This window comes from Ostrea edulis, chromosome 6 (assembly GCF_947568905.1).
Source record: "Ostrea edulis chromosome 6, xbOstEdul1.1, whole genome shotgun sequence".
Classification (NCBI taxonomy): domain Eukaryota; kingdom Metazoa; phylum Mollusca; class Bivalvia; order Ostreida; family Ostreidae; genus Ostrea; species Ostrea edulis.
Genome location: NC_079169.1, coordinates 9,332,054 through 9,356,671, shown reverse-complemented (window position 1 = coordinate 9,356,671; position 24,618 = coordinate 9,332,054). Strand labels below are relative to the sequence as shown.

Genomic DNA, 24,618 nt, shown 5'->3' with positions numbered 1-24,618 from the left:
CGTAAAACCCAACCAGTTTTATAATTACATTGAAACAAAGGTCAGGCGAGTTGCTAAAACTGGGGAGTCGCAGCGATTAAAACACCAAACTGTGGAACTGTCAATATGCAGAGCAAGTAAGAAGTGGGAGTTTAAAATTTTGGAGTATTCAACTGTTAAATGCAGCTGCTTCTTAAAATAGATGTAAGTATGAATATATTTATAATCATCTTTAATATATTTAAAATTTACTGTATAAATTGTTCCTATTCTTATCATGTTTATGCTCAATGGCACTTAGAAGTTAATGTAAATATAAGTATAACTCCCCTCCCAATGCAAGGTGCCTGTATTATTTGGTTGTTGCTCTGCTGTTTTCAATTGTTTTGTACATTTATAATAAACTGCTTATACATTTATTATTTTGTACATGTATCTAACGGTCTTTTCAGTTAACTAATATAAATATACCTTTTGTTTAAAGCTTGGAAAACTTATATGCATCGGAGGCGATAATGTTCAAACATATGTTCGGAGATTATTGTCCTTTTTGATGGTGACAACCTTAGTGCTCAATGGAATTGGAGTGGGAAAGGAACAAACAGAGGGCTGTCAAATGTAGAATTAAGAGACATAATAAGTAAGTTATAGAGCATTGAACATCTTTCTCTCAGCTTGTCTCCATCTACTGTTTATTGTATACATGATCATGTTTTTTTGATAAAGATACTAAGGTTTATAGATGATATGCTTTTGTAATATACGTTATTGTCTTTAAAAGACCTAATTATATGATCCATATGTTGGATTCTGTACCAGTATTTGCTTTGTTTTCAATACCAAATTATTTGTATTTTCAATCAGAGGCTGTCAGGATAAAAAAAAAATCTGTAGTGGTGTAACTGACAATGAAATCGCCAAAGATCGAGATGGGGGAGGCGACAAAGGGAGGAAAAAGAACGAGCGGAAAAGGCAACAGATGGACAGTGAGGAAGTGAGCCAGGATTAAAAACTTTTAAATCATTATTTTTCAGAAATGTCTACCATCATCTATTTCAAACCTATGTTGTAACTTTTGACAATTTAATTCATATAAAAAAAATCATTTTACAGCGAACCATTTGCAATTGTAATGTTTTCTTTCTAAATGTATGCATTAATAATGAATGCAGGTCAAAATGTGCATTGTACTTTTTTCAAACAATCATGGGAAAAGTCAATATATTAAAGTATAATTTACAAATATATTTTCAACAAGTATTCATTCAATTTGGTTTGATAAATGTAAGTTACTAGTGTAGCCAACAATATTGACGAACAAAAAAGAAGCTTTAGATCAATAACCACCAATATCCGACCCACCCTTTCAAACAATGAAGGGCCAACCTATAACCAACCAGTCTATTCGTCGGCTGTTTATGGCACGCCAAATTCACAAAAATGAGCTAAACATAGTTTCACAGTTGATAAACTAGGTTTATCGACTGTAAACTATAGTTTACGGACCATAAACTATAGTTAACGACATTAATCTATATTTCGCATCTGTAAACCATAGTTAACAGATAATCTATGTTTCACAAGCGTAAACTATAATTAACAATGAAAACAATCATTAGCGATTGCAAAACATAGTTTATCTGATAAATACGATTTCACGATTGTAAACTACGGTTTACAAGTCTAAACTATTATTAACGAATGTAAATGATAGTTTACGGTTTGTAAGATATAGTTTATAGTCATTTAATGCGCCGAATTCACAAAAAAGTGATAAACACAGTTTTGTAAGATATAGTTTATGAGTAAAAATGGCAGTTAGCTATAGTTTACGATCAAAAACTATAATTAACGAATGTTAAACATAGTTTATCTGATAAATATAGTATCACAATTTGTGAAACTAGGATTAACAATTGTGAACTATAGTTAACGAATGTAAATTATAGTTTACAAATGTGAATCTGTATTTATCAGCAAAATCTATTGTTAACGTTTATTCAAAGACAGATAAACTTGGATTAGCATTTGTAAACTATAGTTTACAACCATTAAATATAGTTTTACGGATGAAAACTATAGTTAACGAATCGTTAACTATAGTTTACGGTCCGTAAACTATAGTTTACAGTCGATAAACCTAGTTTATCAACTGTGAAACTATATTTAGCTCATTTTTGTGAATTTGGCGTGCCATAGCTGTTAGTTGGCTTACAATATTATCTACGTTGGTCCAACAATAATGCCATCATTTCAACAAGGGGCCAACATCGGGCCAACCAAAACAACCAACTACCAATATTGGCTGTAAGTTGGCTTACAATTATACCTACATTGGCCCAACAGTATGCCAACATGTTGGGCCGATGAGCAAAATGACCGTGGGGCAACATAGGACTACCAACAGTGGCCCAACGTTGTAAAAAAAAAATTGGGCCAACTTTGGCCCGACATTGTCTTGCTATCTGGGTTAGTAAGTATAGCATGCAAGTAGAAAACACATGTACATGCAGGATCCAGTTATTCTGAATGTTAAATGCTAAAGCAGGGATCGAGGTTAGAATAGAATAATTAATTAATTATATAAATGAAAACAATTGTAGAAGTGTTAAAGAAAGTATGAATTGTTGACTTGATTACAGGGGGCACCAAGGGACAGTGCCTGTTAACAGTCTGGTAATAAATGTATCGACAACCAACGTTGGGCCGATGTAGTCTTGCTATCTGGTTTGGGGGTTGTTGTTTTTTTGTTTTTTTTTTTTTTATTTATTTATTTAATTTTTTCCCTTCCTTTTCTACACAGGGGATCAGCCTACTTTTCTAATTTTTTTGATTTTTAATGATTTATTTATTTATTTATTTTTTGTTCTTGTATCATGCTATCATTACACATGTGAATATCGTTGTGGTGGCAAAGGTTGTACGTTTCTATTGTTTACATCATGTGATTAGATTGTAGTCACGTGAACAATTTCACAAAATGAAAGTTGCGCCTCTTGTCGTGAACTTTCATAACAGTTCTACTTCCGGTCATCACAGCTGAGGCCGTGATCAGAGGTCTTGGAAGTGGACAAGAATTAGAACAGCAGACCATATAGCATTACACTAAGACCACTAAGGTATGATTGTTCATTAAAGGAGACATATATTTGTGATGCATTTTCTATTTCGTGTTGATACTATCCAAGGAAATGACCATCCCGTAACTTACATGTACATGTTTGACAGCAAGTGAAGGACGACTGATAAATAATAAGTGTTCAGTGTCACTTACCGTTGAAGTGTTCGCTTACCATCTATATTTTCTTCCCTTATCTGATTAAAATCCACTCGCATATATAATCTGTATATAGCACGGTCAAACTTCATTGACTGTATATGTGAGCGGATCTAAGGGCAGAAGTATAATATTCAGGTTGCTTTAAACCTAGGCCTGGGTCTTGATGTAGCTATTTTGAAACTGATCAATAGATGGAGGGAAAATGCAACGGACCAGATCGGGATTAAATCCTTGGCCCCGTGAATGTTGAGTCTGGTGCTTTACCAACTGTCAGAGCACAGACACATGACGTTTTAAATATCTGTAATAAAAAAAATTGTCTTCCTGTAAACATAATATTATATTTACAGGAAGACAATTTTTTTTATTATAGATATTCAAAACGTCACGTGCCTGTGTGTCAGAGCTATCTGGACACCAGCGATCAAACTTGTCTGACTGCCACATTCCTCCCTCCTTGTCTGACCGCCACATTCCTCCCTCCTTGAATGTCTCCACATCGTGAAGACATCAACCCAGTATCTTTATCCACTAGCAGGCATTTTCACTTTTTAGTGTCAGGGGCTGAGTTGTGGCTTTAAACAGGCCCAGAACAATCTCTATAGATAGCTTTATCAAGCTATTTGAAATAGCTTGATTTAATTAAGTATTTCAAATCTTTTGTCAAATCAGTTTCTAAAAACACACAAATCTTATTTCACCATGTTCAGTGAATGGAAATATTTCATCCTTGTACTCCATACAACACATTGTAAACAAAAATACTTGTTAAACTACATCTCTTAAGGAGGTACACAACATCATCATAATGGCTGACTTCTATTCATTTCAAATATCATTGCGTAGCTCAGTAGGTTAGCATGTCGACTGCTGAACTGTAAATTGCGGGTTTGACTCCAGCAGGGGTTTTTAATTTTTTCAGAACGCTTTCTACTAAAACTGCATTTTTTTTTTTACTACCAAAGTAAATTTGAAAGTTTTCTATTTCAAAATATTACTGTACAGACATAATCCACAACTCTTCATCCATATCAAATTTCTCTGGTGTAGCAGATTCCTAGGGAGAATTTTCATTCAGAATTGTCAAAAGTTTAGGATTATTAAAAAAAAAAAAGCAACATTAACAGTTATCCAATCTTCAGCATATAGAGTAAACATCAATGAGGATCAAAAGAATCATATTCCACTTTGTAAAGTCATCCTACTTATCTACGCTTCAATGCACACACTGACAGGGCAGTGGAGAGTTAGCAACACAAAAGAAATTCTCTATTCATGAAAATTCTATAAAGGTGTAGTAAGGTTATTGTTTTGAACAGGTTATTGTTTTGAACTTATTGTTTTGAACAGGTTATTGTTTTGAACATACATGTTTTTTATTGATCAAATCAAAAGATTGGGAACAAATTCTAACAATTTACAAGTCCCTTTTCTAAAATATTACAACCTGTCATGCAAGGTAATAATTAACAGGTAAAATGTACAATGATTAAACAAATCTACAAGTAATTTAGTTTCTTCTATAATAAATTTATGAACAGCTGAAAAGATATTTATATTAGTTTGCAAAGGCAAATTAACATCAATGCATAATAATATAATTCATATATGTATGTACTTGTGTCCCCAACATGCTGCATCCACATGCAGTTTGCAGTCTATGTAACCTGTAGTTAATGTTGTAAACTTTCTTTCTTTTTTGAATTTCCTTCTTTATAAACTGTCTTACTGTTATGCCTCTTATCTTATCTTATGACAATTTTGTATCAATATTGACCAAGTCAAGCATGAAAAGGTGATTAAAAAGATTATTTCTAGCTCTAGAGTAGTTAAATTAGTGGTTATTTCAAAATATAAACATGTTCAAAAATTATTTCACGACTTCTTAGCAATGTCATTGCTCTTAAGAAATTCAGTCTAAACTAGCTTAATCAAGCTATTTCAAAGAGCTTTATAAAGCCGTATAGCTATAAATATAGAGATTGTGCTGGACCTGCTAAATGTAAGAGGAAAGGAGAAAATGCAACGGACCGTGATTTGAGCCTGCCCCCTGAATTTTTTAGTTCCATTTTAAATTTTAAAGGTCAAGTGCGGTGATTTTCTTAAAACTTGACTTTTACACAGAAAAATGTCTGTCATACACTTATGGATTAATTTCCATGGAAATTTTGACGAAAATCACTTGGCGTGATTTACACAGTGCTATCAAACCTGAGTAATTGATAATTGTGTTGTGACGCGAGTTATCGCCCGTAGCTTATGACGTCATCTGAGTCAACTTTCGATTGCATTGATAGGCTTTTATAGTGTTTACATCGAAAAGGCCTGCATTTATGGTACAATGCACAGCTTTGAACTGCAATGTGAAATCGGGACAGGGATTAAGAATGTTTCTCTTCCCAAAAGACCCTGAGTTATGAAAATTTGGATATTGAAACTGAAAAGAAGTAGACCTGTGCCAAGTGATCTTTGAGCAGCATTTTAATAACAAGGATCAGTTCTCCATCAATCATGATGTAACATCCGCTGTTTGATTCCAGATATGAAGTGCTAATTAAGGGGATAATTCCTACAACACGAGGGACGGGTGCATTTTAATAATTTAAAAAATTCAATCAAAGGGGGACGGGGTGTAATTCCCATACCCCCAAATCCACCATTGAATATGTTCTCATAAGACATTGTATTCAATGGGTCTGATATTACATATTGTCTTGTACTTTTTATATAAAAAGGTCAAATGTTACCTGATTAAAATGTATATCTTACAAATGAATGTATTTCGACTGTAGCGGCAAACCAAATTTACATGTTTACATTGAAAGGCCCTGTAATTATGCTCCAATGCTCTGCTTTGAACTGCAATGTGAAATCAGGACAGAGATTAGATATGTGTCTTTTCCCAAAAGACACTAAATTTCGAAGAATTTAGCCACTGAAACTGAAAAGAGAGACTGAGACTTTTGACAAGCCATGAGGATCAGTGAGTGACACTTTAATTAACGAGGATCAGCAGGCATGTTCACGAAGCTATCTTAGGACTAAGACGTGTCCCAAGTATGTCTTAGGACACGTCTTAGTCTTAAGTCAGGTTCTCGAGGCTTTCCTAAATTTAGGACACATCCTAAGTTCATCGTACCTTTACACCATAACCCTTGTCCTAAAATCATCATATGGCTACAGCCATAATATTGAAGCGAAAATCTCACAAAAATCGTGAAAAGATATTTAAGGACATTGACAACTCGCAAGGCATAGTATATTTATCAAGTAGTTCTTTATTTATATGCACTTGCAGTTTACAACTGCTGCACTTTCATGAGGAAATGGCTATCATTACAATTTGTAAAGGTATTAAAGGCAAAAACATTGGAAATGTAAATATATTATTTGTATAAATATTAGAAGATATATTATCATATATAGAAAATGTTGTCATAAAGTGGATGTTTCAAAATAAACAGAGAATAGAGAAGTGACAATTTATCATTAATTTTGATTACTTTTTAAAAATTGATTATTAAAATAATTAAGAACAATAATCACTCAAAAATTCATTGGAGGTTATAAACACTATAGATACAAAATTCCAGATAGGCAAACCATGACCAATCTCAATGATCGTATGATGTAGCATTAATGGAATTAACTGAGATATGCCAATCTTAAATAATTATTGGGAGAGGTGTGGGTGTGCTAGTGGGCATGTATCCCAAAGTATAGAAGTAGGTTAATATTTACAGACATTTTTGGAACAAGATTTGGTAATTTCCAGCCATCTTTATTGAAAGACCGTCATTTGATGAGATAGTTTGTTTTGAAAGACTTGAGCGTGTTTTGGACATATTGCTTTTTATTTGAACACCCTGATTCGAAAGAAAAATCTTTTGCACCTAGTCCTATCATTTTCATACCAAACTACAAATATGTATGCAAGTCTCTGTGGTGAAATACGAATTGTTTGTTATGCTTCAGCTAGTCTACCATCGTCGGAAATCCACAGTCGGTCGCACGACGTTTACCTAAATATAGTGCAACTGACCATGGGTTTCCGATGATGCTAGTCTATATTTCAGTCCAATTATGTTCTGTGAAACCCTTTTAAATACCCCCACCCTTTTGGGCAACTAAAAAATCTGAAATAATCTGTGAAAATTGCATAATCAGTCCTTATTTTTCAAAGTATTTATTGACCCCCCCCCCCCAGCAGGAGGATGTGATTCCCTCCACCACCTATCCCCTTCTAGCACTTTGTGTCTCTGCTTTTATTAAATTGTCTCTTCTTAAAGCTATATATAGCTAAATCAAGACATTGGACCTGATGAAACAGAATAGTAGGTACATATACATGCACACTGACAGTTTTACCATTTTAGATTACATACAATGTACATAATGTTTATATTTTCAGACATGCTGAGACTACCCTCTGTTAGTTACATTTGCCGTCACGTGATCGAATATTCCCCCTGCTGCTTGTATAGCTCTAAATCAGGCAGTCATTATAAAGATGTGCATTTGCCTGATTATAACACCTCCATAGACATACACAGTCATCGTCTGACACGCCCACAAAAACCTCCTCCGGCCCTAAAATGGGAGGGGTTGCAGGACCTGAGGGAGAGAACCAAGGTATTTTGGATATATAATTATTGTTAATTACTATTAATTGGATATATAATTACGCAAAGTGTACATGTTTTCAGATGTCCATATCATTTGATCAAAGAATTTTTTCTAAAAAACCTGCATGGAAAGAACAAGGTACGGTTGTATACATAAAAAGGCCCAAAAAATGTCTCTCTACAAAATGTGTCTGGAATTAACCGTAATCAGCGTTTTAAGAAAGTAAAATAAATGCCAGGTACATGTATACTATGTCAACAAAATCAGAATATTCCTAATTGGATAGCATTATGACATCATGAATAAGACATTTCCCGCCTTTTTCTCAAAATAAGCCTGAAAACTGTCAAATGTCATACAAATTATTGCTCAGGAAAAGATGTGCGCATTTGTCGAGCAAAATGAAAATGATATATATTGTGTATTATTTTGAGATGAAAAACATGCTTCAATATGAATTTGCTCGACGCATGCGCTGTATGTTTTCTAAAAGGAAAACCACCTGAATTTGTGGATATTTTCATTGAAAATGGCATTTTTGCAATTGTATGCCAACTTTAAGCTCTCGTCATATGACACAAATCATTTTGCTGATCAAACTGAGTGAATTTTGGGTTTGCTAAACTATTCCTTAATTGAATGCCAGGATTTGAGCTCCATGTGAAATCATCAATATTTTGGGCCAGATGACTGTAGAAACTGTACCTACTTCTTTTACTGCAGATTAGACAACCGTCTATTTTCAAAAAGTTTCATTCCAAAATATATAATCTGAGAGGATTGTATAATTTGTTGAGGTCATCTCATTGACTCCGGTGACTTATCATGATCCATGCCTGTCAGGTGTTGATCATTCCTGTAGTTACATTTGAAAGTTTTCATTTTTAGGGTGTACTCAGCCAGGGTTTTTTTCCAACTTTTAGATATATAGCATCTTTGGATAAATGAGGAACAAAAACTGCTATGTTTATGATCAGTGCCTGACCTTTTTGAGCTTACCGATCAATCTGTCACATTAGGTATCTTAGTAACAGATTAATTTGAAATGGATGTGTCATTGAACTATGAGTGTTGTATTTTAGGGTTCACTTATACCGGAGACACTGAAACAGATGGAAGAAGATGAAGACTTCAAATTCGCAGCTGCAAAACTTAAAGAACTTGGGCAGAAGAAATTAACGAAAGAGGAGAGAAAGCGCAGACAGAGGGCCCTGACAAATCTGAATATTCCAGACTTTGAAGTGTTTTGGAAACAGAAAAGGGCAGAAACAAAAGAACAAAGTATGTGCATTTAATAAGTATACTGTACATCATTTAATAAGTATACTGTACATCGTTCAATAAGTATACTGTACATCGTTTAATAAGTATACTGTTCATCATTTAATAAGTATACTGTACATCGTTTAATAAGTATACTGTACATCGTTTAATAAGTATACTGTACATCATTTAATAAGTATACTGTACATCGTTTAGTAAGTATACTGTACATCATTTAATAAGTATACTGTACATCGTTTAATAAGTATACTGTACATCGTTTAGTAAGTATACTGTACATCATTTAATAAGTATACTGTACATCGTTTAATAAGTATACTGTACATCATTTAATAAGTATACTGTACATCGTTTAATAAGTATATCATACATCATTTAATATGTATAAAGTGCATCAGTTAATAAATATACTGTGCATCATTTAATAAGTATACTGTACATCGTTTAATAAGTATACTGTACATCGTTTAATAAGTATACTGTACATCGTTTAATAAGTACACAGTACATCATGTAATGAGTACACTGTAATCATTTAATATGTACACAGTACATTGTTTGATATGTACACAGTACATTGTTTGATATGTATACTGTACATTGTTTGATATATACACAGTACATTGTTTGATATGTACACAGTACATTGTTTGATATGTACACAGTACATTGTTTGATATGTATACAGTACATTGTTTGATATGTATACAGTACATTGTTTGATATGTATACAGTACATTGTTTGATATGTACACAGTACATTGTTTGATATGTACACAGTACATTGTTTGATATGTATACAGTACATTGTTTGATATGTACACAGTACATTGTTTGATATGTATTCAGTACATTGTTTGATATGTATACAGTACATTGTTTGATATGTACACAGTACATTGTTTGATATGTATACAGTACATTGTTTGATATGTATACAGTACATTGTTTGATATGTACACAGTACATTGTTTGATATGTATACAGTACATTGTTTGATATGTATACAGTACATTGTTTGATATGTACACAGTACATTGTTTGATATGTATACAGTACATTGTTTGATATGTATACAGTACATTGTTTGATATGTATACAGTACATTGTTTGATATGTATACAGTACATTGTTTGATATGTACACAGTACATTGTTTGATATGTATACAGTACATTGTTTGATATGTATACTGTACATTGTTTGATATGTATACAGTACATTGTTTGATATGTACACAGTACATTGTTTGATATGTACACAGTACATTGTTTGATATGTATACAGTACATTGTTTGATATGTACACAGTACATTGTTTGATATGTATACAGTACATTGTTTGATATGTATACAGTACATTGTTTGATATGTACACAGTACATTGTTTGATATGTATACAGTACATTGTTTGATATGTATACAGTACATTGTTTGATATGTATACAGTACATTGTTTGATATGTACACAGTACATTGTTTGATATGTATACAGTACATTGTTTGATATGTACACAGTACATTGTTTGATATGTATACAGTACATTGTTTGATATGTACACAGTACATTGTTTGATATGTATACAGTACATGTGTCATTCATTCTCTGTCAGTCAGTTAGAATGATCAGCTACTATGTGTTTGAGCTGTATGGCTCATCTAAAAAAAACTATGTGTTTGAGCTGTATGACTCATCTAAAAAAAAAAAGAAAAAAGAAAGGTGAAGATAACGAACATCAATCTCATAACCTCTATAAGGAATACAAATTAAAAAGTTGGGCAAACACAGACTCCTTAAGATACCAGAGGTGGGATCAGGTACCTAGGAGGAGTAAACATCCCCTGTTGACTGGTCACACCCACCGAGAGCCCTATGTCTTGATCAGGTAAACGGAGTAATACGTAGCCAAAATCAGTGTGCCAAGAACAACCTAACATTCGGTATAAAACACGCCATACAGCGTTTATAACTCATAAATGACATAAAAGTTGGTTATACAATGTAATGGAACTCAGAGGCTACGTTCTGTCATACATGTATGTAAAAGGTCAAGGTCACAGAAACCTACAGTACAATGTCTTTGAAGGTCATTGTTCTTAAATGTATGTAATATATTATCTCATGCATGATACATATGGACAAGCAGGTCATTATATTTCTGTGTTGTAATATGTTTAACACCGATTTGATTATTTACTATACAGGGAATGGGGAGGACATTTTATATTGTGTTGGGATATGTTTAACACTGATTTGATTATTTACTATACAGGGAATGGGGAGGACATTTTATATTTGTGTTGGGATATGTTTAACACTGATTTGATTATTTACTATAAAGGGAATGGGGAGGACATTTTATATTGTGTTGGGATATGTTTAACACTGATTTGATTATTTACTATACAGGGAATGGGGAGGACATTTTATATTGTGTTGGGATATGTTTAACACTGATTTGATTATTTACTATACAGGGAATGGGGAGGACATTTTATATTGTGTTGGGATATGTTTAACACTGATTTGATTATTTACTATAAAGGGAATGGGGAGGACATTTTATATTGTGTTGGGATATGTTTAACACTGATTTGATTATTTACTATACAGGGAATGGGGAGGACATTTTATATTGTGTTGGGATATGTTTAACACTGATTTGATTATTTACTATACAGGGAATGGGGAGGACATTTTATATTGTGTTGGGATATGTTTAACACTGATTTGATTATTTACTATACAGGGAATGGGGAGGACATTTTATATTGTGTTGTAATATGTTTAAGACCAATTCAACTTAATCAGTAGATTATCATCCAGGGTCACCAAAAAGTATGGGGCGGGTGGGAGGATTTTATTTTTTAATTCATATTTTCTGAGAAAAATATTAATGACAAACGATTTTTTGTCAACAGAAGTTCATCATTTAATGCCAGATAAATATCAATCTTTGTTTATTGCACAGACAAATTCCAGGTTAAGTTTTAATTTCAAACACAGAAAAATATCAAACTTCTTCAAGATATGAAGATCATTAATTCCTTCCTTTCATTGAAGCCCGTAAGAAATTTAGAAAATCATATCTATTTTCTTCACGTGGCTTTTCACGTTGCTATACCGGAAATATAAACAAGAAGTGTAAATACCGGAGTCGGACATGAACATTTTCCGGAAATCGCAAGTTTCGCAAAATAAAAAAATCCGGGCGGGCCAATTTATGAGGGGCGGGCGGGGATGATACTCTATCAATTAAGTTGAATTGGCCTAACACTGATTTGATTATTTACTATACAGGGAATGGGGAGGACATTTTATGTTTCTGTGTTGTAATATGTTTAACACTGATTTGATTATTTACTATACAGGGAATGGGGAGGACATTCTAAAGAAAAAGAAGATCAATGTCCTACAGGTAAATATAGGTCTATACTGTAACCAAGCTTGCAGCCACTGTCATGTCGAGTCATCACCAAAACGTAAGGAAATGATGAACCGAGAGATCGCAGAAAGGTGTCTGTACATTCTTAGAAATAGCCCTTCCATCCATACACTGGACCTTACAGGTACAGTTTGATGTTTTAGAATATTGCTATCTGTAGGCGATTTTAAGTTATTGAATTTTTTTAATAGATTTAGAAAAATGTTATTTATCTACATCTGAATGTTTACAATAATTATGAGTTGGAATTTTTTTTTAAGAGGTTCAATTGAATAATGCAGTGTGTTAAAACCATTTGTGTCGCTCACAAAAATCCACTAACAGTATTTGGGTTCTGCAGGAGGTGCCCCAGAGCTGTGTGATGAGTTCAGGTTCCTTGTTAGTGAGGGCAGAAAGCTGGGAAAGACCATCATTGTTAGGAGTAACCTCACTGTACACACTGAGCCAGGTCAGAAATAAGAGTGCTCTCCCTTTGTTAGAAGGTTTTTCTCTCTCTCTCTCTCTCTCTCTCTCTCTCTCTCTCTCTCTCTCTCTCTCTCTCTCTCTCTCATTTATATCTATCATGATAATGAAAATTACAGTTGTATAATAGAAAGTCATCCTATAAAATGATTGAACTATTATGTGTGTTCACTGAAATAATTAGTGATAATGAATTTCATATGTTTAAGGTAGATGCGTCGTGTCATGGTATGACACAATGCGTCTATCTGTCCACCTTTCATCTGATAAAACTTTTACTTAGTCTTATAAGGCTACTATCATCAAACTTAGTGCACATGCATTGTCATGTGTCCAGAGATTGGAGGAGGAAACCTAATGTATTTCAAGGTCATAGATCAAGGTCAGATGAACAAGAGTATTTTTGTTGGCACAAAACAAGATCAAAACAGTACTTATAAGGCTAGCATAATCAAACTTGATACACTTATTTAACCACCCTAACTGAGTTGTATTATGGGATGATGTAGTGTTCAGTGTATATATCTCCTGTGAGTCTCCTTATCTATTAGCACCTTTTGGGAAGGATAGACAGAGTACTAATAAGGCTAGGAATTTAAAACATGTTCCCCAAGATGTCAGCGAGGATGCTTAGTGTTTTATAAAGATCTGAGCCATAATCTCATAGGGATTACAATAATTAAAATAATTGTAAATGTAATCAGGGTTAGGAACTCAATGAAGTTATGAGCCAGTCACAGGGCTGGCTACACTCAAAAGTTGCCAGACTTGTTCAAAATCTGCCAGTCTTGATTTTCAGTTTTGTGAAGTTTTTATACGCCCGTCAAAGACAGGACCTATTATGGTATGGCATCGTCCGTCTGTCTGTCCAGACCTTGTGGGCAGGATACAGACCGAACCGTAAGCTCCAGGATTTTACAGCTTGGTACATTTGATCATCATGATGAGAGGAAGATGCCTATTGTTTTTCAAGATCAAAGGTCAAGGTCGTAGTATCACTTAGTAGGAAAACCTAGTAGGAAACCCTTGTGGGCAGGATACAAACTGAACCATAAGCTCCAGGATATTACAACTTAGTATATTTGGTCACCATGATGAGATGAAGATGCCTATTGTTTTTCAAGGTCAAGGTCATAGTAGTAGGATACAGACCGAACCATTGGGGCTAGGACTATCAAACTTGGTAAACATACATCTTATGCCAAGTGAAAATACTACACAGAGAGTACATGATTTGTTTGTTTTTACGATGCAAAGAAAGTGTGTCACACCCTGATGATTGCTGATACTGCCTGAAGCCAAGTTCTACAAATCATGGTGTAAGAAAAACACTCTATATTAGCTTTTCACGGGCATATTATGTATCGTTGGCGGTACTCTTGTTCATTTTACACAAATAGTGTGACATTTGTTGTACACTGGCTGTAAAAATTAGCCTGACCACCAGGCTTTTGTATGAAATTTCATCCTCACCCGCCTGAGATGGACTGTCTTGGGAGGTCAGACAGGCTGTAATTTCCAAGACTAGGGTCAATGAACTTGGTGTACATTTTCTATGATAACTACTTCATTACTGAATGTATTGATATTGGACATGTGTATATTGCATCATGAGCATTGCATTTGTTACACAAGATCTCACATTTATACAGGACAGGAGGACACTGCTGAGTTTATGAGGGATCATCGGGTTAACATCGTGGCATCCCTCCCATGTTACACAGCCAAGAACGTCAATCAACAGAGAGGGAAGGGAGTGTTCGATCGAAGCATACAGGCCCTCCTCAAGTTCAACTCACTCGGATATGGAGAGGAGGGGTCTAGTTTGAAGTTGGATCTAGTCTATAATCCTTTAGGTAAATGAACCAAGAGAACTTGATTTCAGGAGTTTTAACATCACTAGATTATAAATTTTGTGTCTCCCCAGGGTTCGAAATTAACTTTTTCAAGCACTAGTCCGTACGGACAAGTCACTGTTGATGTTCACTAGTCCGCAAAGCATTTCACTAGTCTGTCCAGTATATCATAAAATGATCTTCATTTTAATCAAACCAAACACATCACAGTTGCAAACAATTCAATTTCTGACACCTACAGAAGAAAAAGAGACCACCATATTTTATTTCGCATTCAAAATCTTCAGAAGCATACAATATTAACCTCCGAGTTAATCCTTTTATAAACGTCCATAAGTGCGTTCGAGATCGATGTTCCTGTTCTTTTGGTGCTCAGATTTTAGAGTCACAGGAGTTCGAAATTTTATCAATAAAGTCGATAAAATTCACTCGATTGACCAAGTCATGAGCTATAGTGTTATGAACTACTGTGTTAGAGTCGTGAATGACGAGAACATGTGCGCACAAACGTGCATGTTCTCAGACCACACTACTTGCAATTCTTACACCTAGAACACGTTCTCGTGATGTGTACTCGGCGTTCGGAATCGGCAGGAATTTGACAATTTGTGCACGTTCGAAGAACGTCGGTCTCGAACGCACTCCATGTGTTTGGAAGATCAGGATGTCATAGTCATGCAAACACTTGACCATGCAGGTAATCAACCATAAGTTCAAACATCTAAGAGACTCTGACAAATCTTCCTAAAAATCTTTACCACATTGAAGATTGATTTCCGGATTTTCACAAGTCCGTACGGACTAGTGCTATAGAGAGTTCACTAGTCCGACACGTTTTTTACTAGTCTCGGACTTACGGACATGAGTTAATTTCGAACCCTGCTCCCTCTCTTTCTCTCTCCCACATTGGAGATATCACAGCTTCTGTAGCACATTGGCTAAGCTGTATGTTCAATATATTTTGGTTAATATCCTTGTCAGCGAAAAAAAATAATGTTGATTTTTAAAATTCTATGGTGTGACTTCACAAAAGAATTTACTTATAAGGGCCCATTTAGAATCCTGGTAGACTGCAGTTTCATTTTCTCATGTTCATATTTAGCATTGGAAAATAAATTTGATATTTACCAAGAGTGAAACAGCTTTGTGTTGGGGAAATAGAAATTCCAAGAGTCCCTGTGTTCTGAGTGTAGCAGCATAGCACGCATGTGATACTGCATTACGTGGAGCCATTGTCGGTAAAACTGTTCTCATGACTTGTTTTCTGATTTCAGGTGCCTTTTTGCCCCCATCCCAAGGGCCGCTAGAGGAAAAGTATAAAGAAGAACTAAACAAGTTCTTTGGTATCAGTTTTAATGAGCTCTTTACTATCACCAACATGCCAATCAAAAGATTCGCTGACTTCCTGTATAGAAGGTACCACATATTTAAAACTATATTGATAATGTAACATAAATGACATTTTACTATGAAGATAATATTCAGAATGCCTCAAAAATATTTTGAATTATATAATGTAGGCTATGTTTTAATGAAAGCATGATATTAAAATTTTAGCATTCTAAACAGAATTTATTTTGTTGACTAAAAAACATTTCATAGTTTCAAATGTCACAGTGTGCAAATTCAAAGGCAGTGAATATATTTAGGGACATCTGGCTTTGTGCTTTGTATAACTAAAGTGATATATGTGGGTGTGTACAATATATAACAAAGAGATATCTGTGGGTGTGTACATTGTATAACTAAGTGATATCTGGGTGTGTACATTGTATAACTAAAGTGATATCTGTGGGTGTGTACATTGTATAACTAAGTGATATCTGTGGGTGTGTACATTGTATAACTAAAGTGATATCTGTGGGTGTGTACATTGTATAACTAAGTGATATATGTGGGTGTGTACATTATATAACAAAGTGATATCTGTGGGTGTGTACATTATATAACAAAGTGATATCTGAGTGTGTACATTTTATAACTAAGTGATATCTGTGGGTGTGTACATTATATAACAAAGTGATATCTGTGGGTGTGTATATTTCATAACTAAAGTGATATCTGTGGATGTGTACATTATATAACAAAGTGATATCTGTGGGTATGTACATTGTATAACTAAAGTGATATCTGAGTGTGTACATTATATAACTAAGTGATATCTGTGGGTGTGTACATTATATAACTAAGTGATATATGTGGGTGTGTACATTATATAACTAAGTGATATCTGTGAGTGTGTACATTATATAACTAAGTGATATCTGTGGGTGTGTACATTGTATAACTAAAGTGATATATGTGGGTGTGTACATTGTATAACTAAGTGATATCTGTGGGTGTGTACATTATATAACAAAGTGATATCTGTGGGTGTGTACATTATATAACTAAAGTAATATCTGTGGGTGTGTACATTATATAACTAAGTGATATCTGTGGGTGTGTACATTGTATAACTAAGTGATATCTGTGGGTGTGTACATTGTATAACTAAAGTGATATATGTGGGTGTGTACATTATATAACTAAAGTAATATCTGTGGGTGTGTACATTATATAACAAAGTGATATCTGTGGGTGTGTACATTGTATAACTAAGTGATATCTGTGGGTGTGTACATTGTATAACTAAGTGATATCTGTGGATGTGTACATTGTATAACTAAGTGATATCTGTGGGTGTGTACATTATATAACTAAAGTAATATCTGTGGGTGTGTATATTTCATAACTAAAGTGATATCTGTGGATGTGTACATTATATAACTAAAGAGATATCTGTGGGTGTGTACATTGTATAACTAAGTGATATCTGTGGGTGTGTACATTATATAACTAAAGTAATATCTGTGGGTGTGTACATTGTATAACTAAAGTAATATCTGTGGGTGTGTACATTATATAACTAAAGTAATATCTGTGGGTGTGTATATTTCATAACTAAAGTGATATCTGTGGATGTGTACATTATATAACTAAAGTGATATCTGTGGGTGTGTACATTGTATAACTAAGTGATATCTGTGGGTGTGTATATTGTATAACTAAGTGATATCTGTGGGTGTGTACATTGTATAACTAAAGTGATATATGTGGGTGTGTACATTGTATAACTAAGTGATATCTGTGGGTGTGTACATTGTATAACTAAGTGATATATGTGGGTGTGTACATTATATAACAAAGTGATATCTGTGGGTGTTTATACATTATATAACAAAGTGATATCTGTGGGTGTGTACATTATATAACAAAGTGATATCTGTGGATGTGTGCTTAGATAAGTAATATATATTGTGGTGTTCTTAACTAAGTGGTAATTATGGCTTTGTGCATTGTATAACAAAGTGATATCTGTGGGTGTGTACATTGTATAATGAATTGATATCTGGTAGTGTGCATTGTATTACTGAATAACATATGTGGCTGTAAGCATTGTAGAGCTAAATTCTAGGCATTTAAATTCTTTGTACCTTGTATTACCAAGTGATATTGTCTTTGTTTTTTTATGCCCCTGAGATGAATCAGGGGTCATATTGTTTTTGTCCTGTCTGTCATTCTGTAATTCATGTTATTTTGTAATTCTGTCATTCTGTTTGAAACTTTAACTTTGCTAATAACTTTTGCAAAGTAAATGATAGAGTTTTGATATTTCACATGAGTATTCCTTGTGACAAGACCTATTCATGGGTACCCACATTTTTTACCCTGTTACCTTGACCTTGGAGTTTGACCTACTTTTTTGAAAATTTTAACCTTGCTTATAACTTTTGAACAGTAAGTGATAGAGCTTTGATATTTCACATGAGTATTCCTTATGAGAATATCTTTCCGTTGGTACTAAACCTTCTGACCTTGACATTTGACCTACTTTTTAAAAAAAATTGACATTGGTCATAACTTGTAAATGGTAAATATTAGAGCTTTCATATTGTGTATGAGCATTTCTTGTGACAGGATCTTTCTACTGGTACCAAGATATTTGTCCTTGTGACCTTGGCCATCTTTGGAATTGGCCATTATCGGGGGCATTTGTGTTTCACAAACACATCTTGTTATTGAAGGGGGTTAGGGTACATTTTGTGAGGATCACATGGTGGTGGGGTTTAACAGAACTCTATAGGGGAAAATTAATTCCAAAATTCAACACATAAATGATAGAGTCCTGGGGTTTTCGGAAATGAGAAGAGAATGACAGGGCTTACAAATTAGTATTAGGTCAAATGACTCCAGTGACCTTGACCCCTGACCATAAAAACTGGTAGAATTTTAAAACTGGGGCTAATAGTAACATGGGATTATCAGCAATGTTAAGAGGATGTCAGGACCTGCAAACTAGTATCTTGGTCAAGTGATTCCAATATCCTTTCATCATTTCTTAATACCCCATGTCTCAGTCAGGTCTGGTTCTGACCTTGGAACATAAAATTGGTATTACTTCAGAACCAAGCCTGATTGAGACATGGGGTCTTCAGAAATGATGAAAGCATATTGGGATCTACAAATTAGTATCAAGGTCAAGTGACTCCAGTGACCTGGACCTCTGACTGTGAACATAAAACTGGTATAAATTTAGAACTGGAATTGGTAGAGAATGGGATTTTCAAAAATGATAAGAAGATGATAAGATCTACAAATTAGTATCAAGGTCCAGTGACCTCTGACTTTATAATATAAAATTGGTATTACTTAAGAACCAGGTCTGATAGAGAGATAGGATCTTCAGAAATGATGAAAGGCGGATTATGATGAGATCTACAAATTAGTATCAAGGCCAAGTGAATCCAGTGACCTTGAACATAAATCTGGTATAACTTCAGAACCGGGACTGATAAAGACATGGCATCTTCAGAAATGATAAAAGAATGTTGTGACCTACAAACTACATGTAGTGTCTTTAGTGACCTTTGACTTTGATCATAGAAAGTTGTATTATTTTAGAATCAGGATTGATAGAGACCTGAAATCTGTAGATGTGATAAAAGAATGTGACCTACAAACTAGTATCTCCAGTGACCTTTAACCTAGATTACAAAAACTTGTTAACTTTAGAACCGGGACTGATAGAGACATATGGGATCATCAAAAATGATGTTAGGACCTACAAACTAGGATGAAGGTCAGTTGACACCAGTTTTAGTGAAGGCTTTTTTTTTGAAAATTTTGAAAATCATAGTCTTTGTGATCTACATTTTGTAAATAAAGTTAAAATTGGCATGGATTTTGTGCAAGGGAGGAAAATAGTAGTACTCAGAAAAAGCCCACTTTTATACAGCCAGTGCTTTCTTTGGGAGGCTTTATGATTGGTAGATTACAATCATATCTTGCTTTAAATACCGTCTGCTATTAGGCCTTTATACTGCAGTGTGGCAAATTCGTACGATGACTTTGATATATTGGAAGTGAAGAAATGGAGGCCTACTATAGGCCTATCTACTGTATGGTGATGATAACTTGTTGTTTCTGGGTAACAGCCATCATGACCTTCAGTGAGGCCAGGCTGGTTTTGAGGCTTGAAAAATTATGTTCCTGTCAGGGTACTGCTGTGATTCTTCATCAATATTCTAAAACAGAAATCTCCCAAGTGAATAAAAACTCTCGGTTAGTCTGTGTTTATTTTCTCTTACACACAATGGAGGTGAAAAAAGTGACCTAACTGTACTTTGTGTAAATCTGTCTTACAACCATGAGTCACTCTTAGATATTGTTCCCAATTATTAGGTCACCTGAATTCATTCAGGTGACTTATTGCTATCTGTTTTTGTCCGTCGTCGTGCGTTAACATTTGAACATTTTCAGCTTCTTCTCTGAAACCCCTGAACCAATTTCAACCAATTTTGGCATATAGCATCTGTGGGTGGAGGGGAACAAAAATTGTGAAATTCGTGGTCCCTGCCCCCCTGGGGCCTGAGGGGTGGGGCAAAAACCATCAAAATGTGTGTAATTTTAAAAATCTTCTTCTTTACTCCTGGACATCAAGAAGCCAAACTGTGGGCATAATTATAATGAACATTGAGCCCTCTACCAAAATTGTGAAATTCATGGCCCCTGGGGCAGGGGTTCTTGTGTTAGGGTGGGGCTCTATTGGTCATATAGTGAAAATGTAGAATTTTTTTGAAAATCTTCTCTGTCTCTGGGTATTAAGTAGACAAACTAATAGCATGGTAATGATGAGCAAGGATGCCTCTTTATACCCCCCCCCCCCCCCCCTGCAACAAGTTGTGGGGGGTATACTGGAATCGGGTTGTCCGTCTGTCCGTCCGTCTGTAGATGCAATGGTTTCTGGGCTCTAAAGCATTATCCTTTCCACCTACAGTCACCATATCATATATATGGACTACCCATGGGATGAAGATGTTCCCTATCGATTTTGGGGTCAAAAGGTCAAAGGTCAAGCACACTGGACATCGAAATAGCAATATGGTTTCCGGGCTCTAAAGTGTTATCCTTTCCACATACAGTCACCATATCATACATATGGACTACCCATAGGATGAAGATGTTCCCTATCGATTTGGGGTCAAAAGGTCAAAGGTCAAGCGCACTGGACATTGAAGTAGCAATATGGTTTCCGGGCTCTAAAGCGTTATCCTTTCCATCTACAGTCACCATATCAAACATATGGACTACCCATGGGATGAAGATGTTCCCTATCGATTTTGGGGTCAAAGGTCAAGCGCACTGGACATTGAAGTAGCAATATGGTTTCCGGGCTCTAAAGTGTTATCCTTTCCACCTACAGTCACCATATCATATATATGGACTACCCATGGGATGAAGATGTTCCCTATCGATTTTGGGGTCAAAAGGTCAAAGGTCATGCGCACTGGACATCAAAGTAGCAACACTCAGAAAAGAGGTAGTTTATACCTATTACCAACACCCTTTGGGAGATTGGGGTAAGCGGGGGGTATTCATAGTGAGCATTGCTCACAGTACCTCTTGTTAAAAATTGTGAAATTCATGGCCCCTGGATCAGGGGTTCTGGTGCTAGGGTGGGGCTCTATAAGTCATATAGTGAAAATGCATTATTTCTTTGAAAATCTTCTTCTCTGTCCTTGGGTATTAAGTAGACAAACCAATAGCATGGTTATGATGAGCAAGAATGCCTCTTTCAAAATTGTGAAATTCATGGCCCCTGGGTCAGGGGTTCTGGTATTAGGGTGGGGCCCTATTGATCATATAGTGAAAATGCATTTTATTTCTTTGAAAATCTTCTCCTCTGCTGCTGGGTATTAAGTAGCCAAACTAATAGTATGATAATGATGATCAAGGATACTTCTTTCAAAACTGAAATTTATGGCCCCTGGGTCAGGGGTTCTGGTGCAAAGGTGGGGCTTACCACATAGCTATTCAATGTTTCTTCCATCCAAAAGTAAAATTCTTATATTTAAACACAAACCTAATTCAAACATTGGAAGGTTGTTACTTGATACTCAGGTAACCTATAAGGCCCCTGGGCCTCTTGTATATTTGACAAAACTCTAACGAACTATATCTTTTGTTATCAGATCATTATTTCGGTCATCTGCTACATAATAACGGAAGCTCGATAAGAACACTAATCAAAATCTGAAATCTGAATATAAGAAATAGAGTTGGGTGTTATAGGATTTGATCACGTGACCAACTTCATGTTATGTCCCAATAACACTAAAAAATAATGTCTTATTTCTTAATTAAGGAGTAAGTTGATATCTGGGTTGCTTTGTATTACAGGAATGAGTAGATATATGCAGTCATTTGCTGTGTATAACAGGAGTAAGTTGACATCTGGTTTCTGTGTTTTATATCTGGTTGCTGTGTATTACAGGTGTTGATATCTGGTTGCTGTGTATTACAGGTGTTGATATCTGGTTGCTGTGTATTACAGGTGTTGATATCTGGTTGCTGTGTATTACAGGTGTTGATATCTGGTTGCTGTGTATTACAGGTGTTGATATCTGGTTGCTGTGTATTACAGGTGTTGATATCTGGTTGCTGTGTATTACAGGTGTTGATATCTGGTTGCTGTGTATTACAGGTGTTGATATCTGGTTTCTGTGTATTACAGGTGTTGATATCTGGTTACTGTGTATTACAGAAGTGAGTTGAAGGATTACATGGAACTCCTGGTTGCTGTGCATGATATATTGTTGCTGTGTTTTATATCTGGTTGCTGTGTTTTATATCTGGTTGCTGTTTATTACAGGAGTGAGTTGAAGGATTACATGGAACTCCTGGTTAGGAACTATAACATCCACACAGTAGACAACTTGATGTGTCGCAATCTGATCAACATTAACTGGAATGGCAAAATCTATGACTGCGACTTCAACCAGCAGCTTGAAATTGGCATAAATAAGAACATGGTCAAAGGTAATCACCAGAATACTGTTACCTTTAACATTCTCTAAACAGAAGCCGTGTATCAAGTAAGGCGTTTTTTTCTTTTCTTAGTTCTGATTTTCTTCAACTCATGTCACTTGTAGTATACTACACAGTAAAACATTGCAAATTTCCTTAAACATGTGATAAATGTTTATTATATTATTTATAAGAGACAGAATTATCCTTCTTTTACCACAACTTAAAAACCATTTGCAAGTGTATACCCCCTACACTTCGGATGAGACCGCAAAAACCGAGGCCCCGTGTCACAGCAGGTGTCGCACGATAAAGATCACTCCCTGCTCAAAGGCCGTAAGCACCAAGCATAGGTCTAAATTTTGCAGTCCTTCACCGGCAATGATGTCGTCTCCATATGAGTGAAATATTCTCGAGAGAGACGTTAAACAATATGAAATAAATCAATTAATCATGTCACAAGAATTGAAGAGTATACATATATCATATAAATTATCAACAAGAATGAATCTTTCTAGAAACTGTACTTTATACAGGATTATATTTGCTCCATATTCAATACAGTGATCCCCCACTATATTGCTCCCCGTTATAATACCACCCCCGCATATCGCCAAAAAAGTTCAAAGTCCCGTTTTCCTCACTATGTAAAACACTGTTATATTGCCATCCCCCGCATACCGCCATCCGCCAACCTATTTACAGGTACGATTTGGTCATTTACCGTTATAATCATCCCCGCTAGGCGGGAAAATTTCAATGAACAGGCTTAAGCAATTATCCGCCGTTAGTCCTCCAGGTATCACAGTTTTGAACCGATAATAAATTACGTACATTATAATCATCTGAGTTCAAATCAGTATAGTCTTGTTTTTGAACTCTTGAGTATGACGGACACACTGAAATCGAAGCGTGTTATCTTGGATATAAAACAAAAACTGGAAACCATTAAATACCATGAAGCCAATCCAAAGCATTCACAGCAAGAAATCTCAAATTATTTTACGGAATTATGGAAAATTGACGTGAAAAGACGGACTGTAGGAGATATTCTTCAAACATCAGGAAAGAGAGCTAGGGAATTAGAATTTGATGGTGTTTTGTCTACCCCCAGAAAACGGTTATGGAATCTATATTAGGATAAGGTTTATAAATGCTCCATCTTTAGTATACATATACTTATCATGGACAATGCCCCTAGTCATGCAGTTCCGAAACTAACAAACATAAAAATTCATTTTCTCCCTCCTACCACTACGAGTCATCTACAACCACTGGACGCAGGGATTATCCAGGCATTCAAAGCACATTACCGCAAACTACAATTACATTATTTGG

The 24,618-nt window shown here is 35.1% G+C and overlaps 1 protein-coding gene and 1 long non-coding RNA gene across 2 annotated transcripts in view; one reads left to right on the top strand and one right to left on the bottom strand.

The window, feature by feature from the left end:
• Positions 1 to 3,328, bottom strand: part of LOC125646074 (uncharacterized) — a 16,654-nt gene extending 13,326 nt beyond the window's left edge. The window contains exon 1 of the long non-coding RNA XR_007359568.2: positions 3,254 to 3,328. This is a non-coding gene — a long non-coding RNA (uncharacterized LOC125646074). The remainder of the gene's footprint in view (positions 1 to 3,253) is intronic.
• LOC125646073 (uncharacterized) overlaps positions 2,543 to 24,618 on the top strand; it is a 26,716-nt gene continuing 4,640 nt past the window's right edge. Inside the window, exons 1-8 of the mRNA XM_048872208.2 lie at positions 2,543 to 3,098; positions 7,671 to 7,891; positions 8,968 to 9,166; positions 12,540 to 12,737; positions 12,954 to 13,061; positions 14,728 to 14,931; positions 16,206 to 16,347; positions 23,126 to 23,292. Coding sequence (XP_048728165.2) covers positions 7,673 to 7,891; positions 8,968 to 9,166; positions 12,540 to 12,737; positions 12,954 to 13,061; positions 14,728 to 14,931; positions 16,206 to 16,347; positions 23,126 to 23,292 — 1,237 coding nt within the window. The 5' untranslated portion in view covers positions 2,543 to 3,098; positions 7,671 to 7,672. The remainder of the gene's footprint in view (positions 3,099 to 7,670; positions 7,892 to 8,967; positions 9,167 to 12,539; positions 12,738 to 12,953; positions 13,062 to 14,727; positions 14,932 to 16,205; positions 16,348 to 23,125; positions 23,293 to 24,618) is intronic.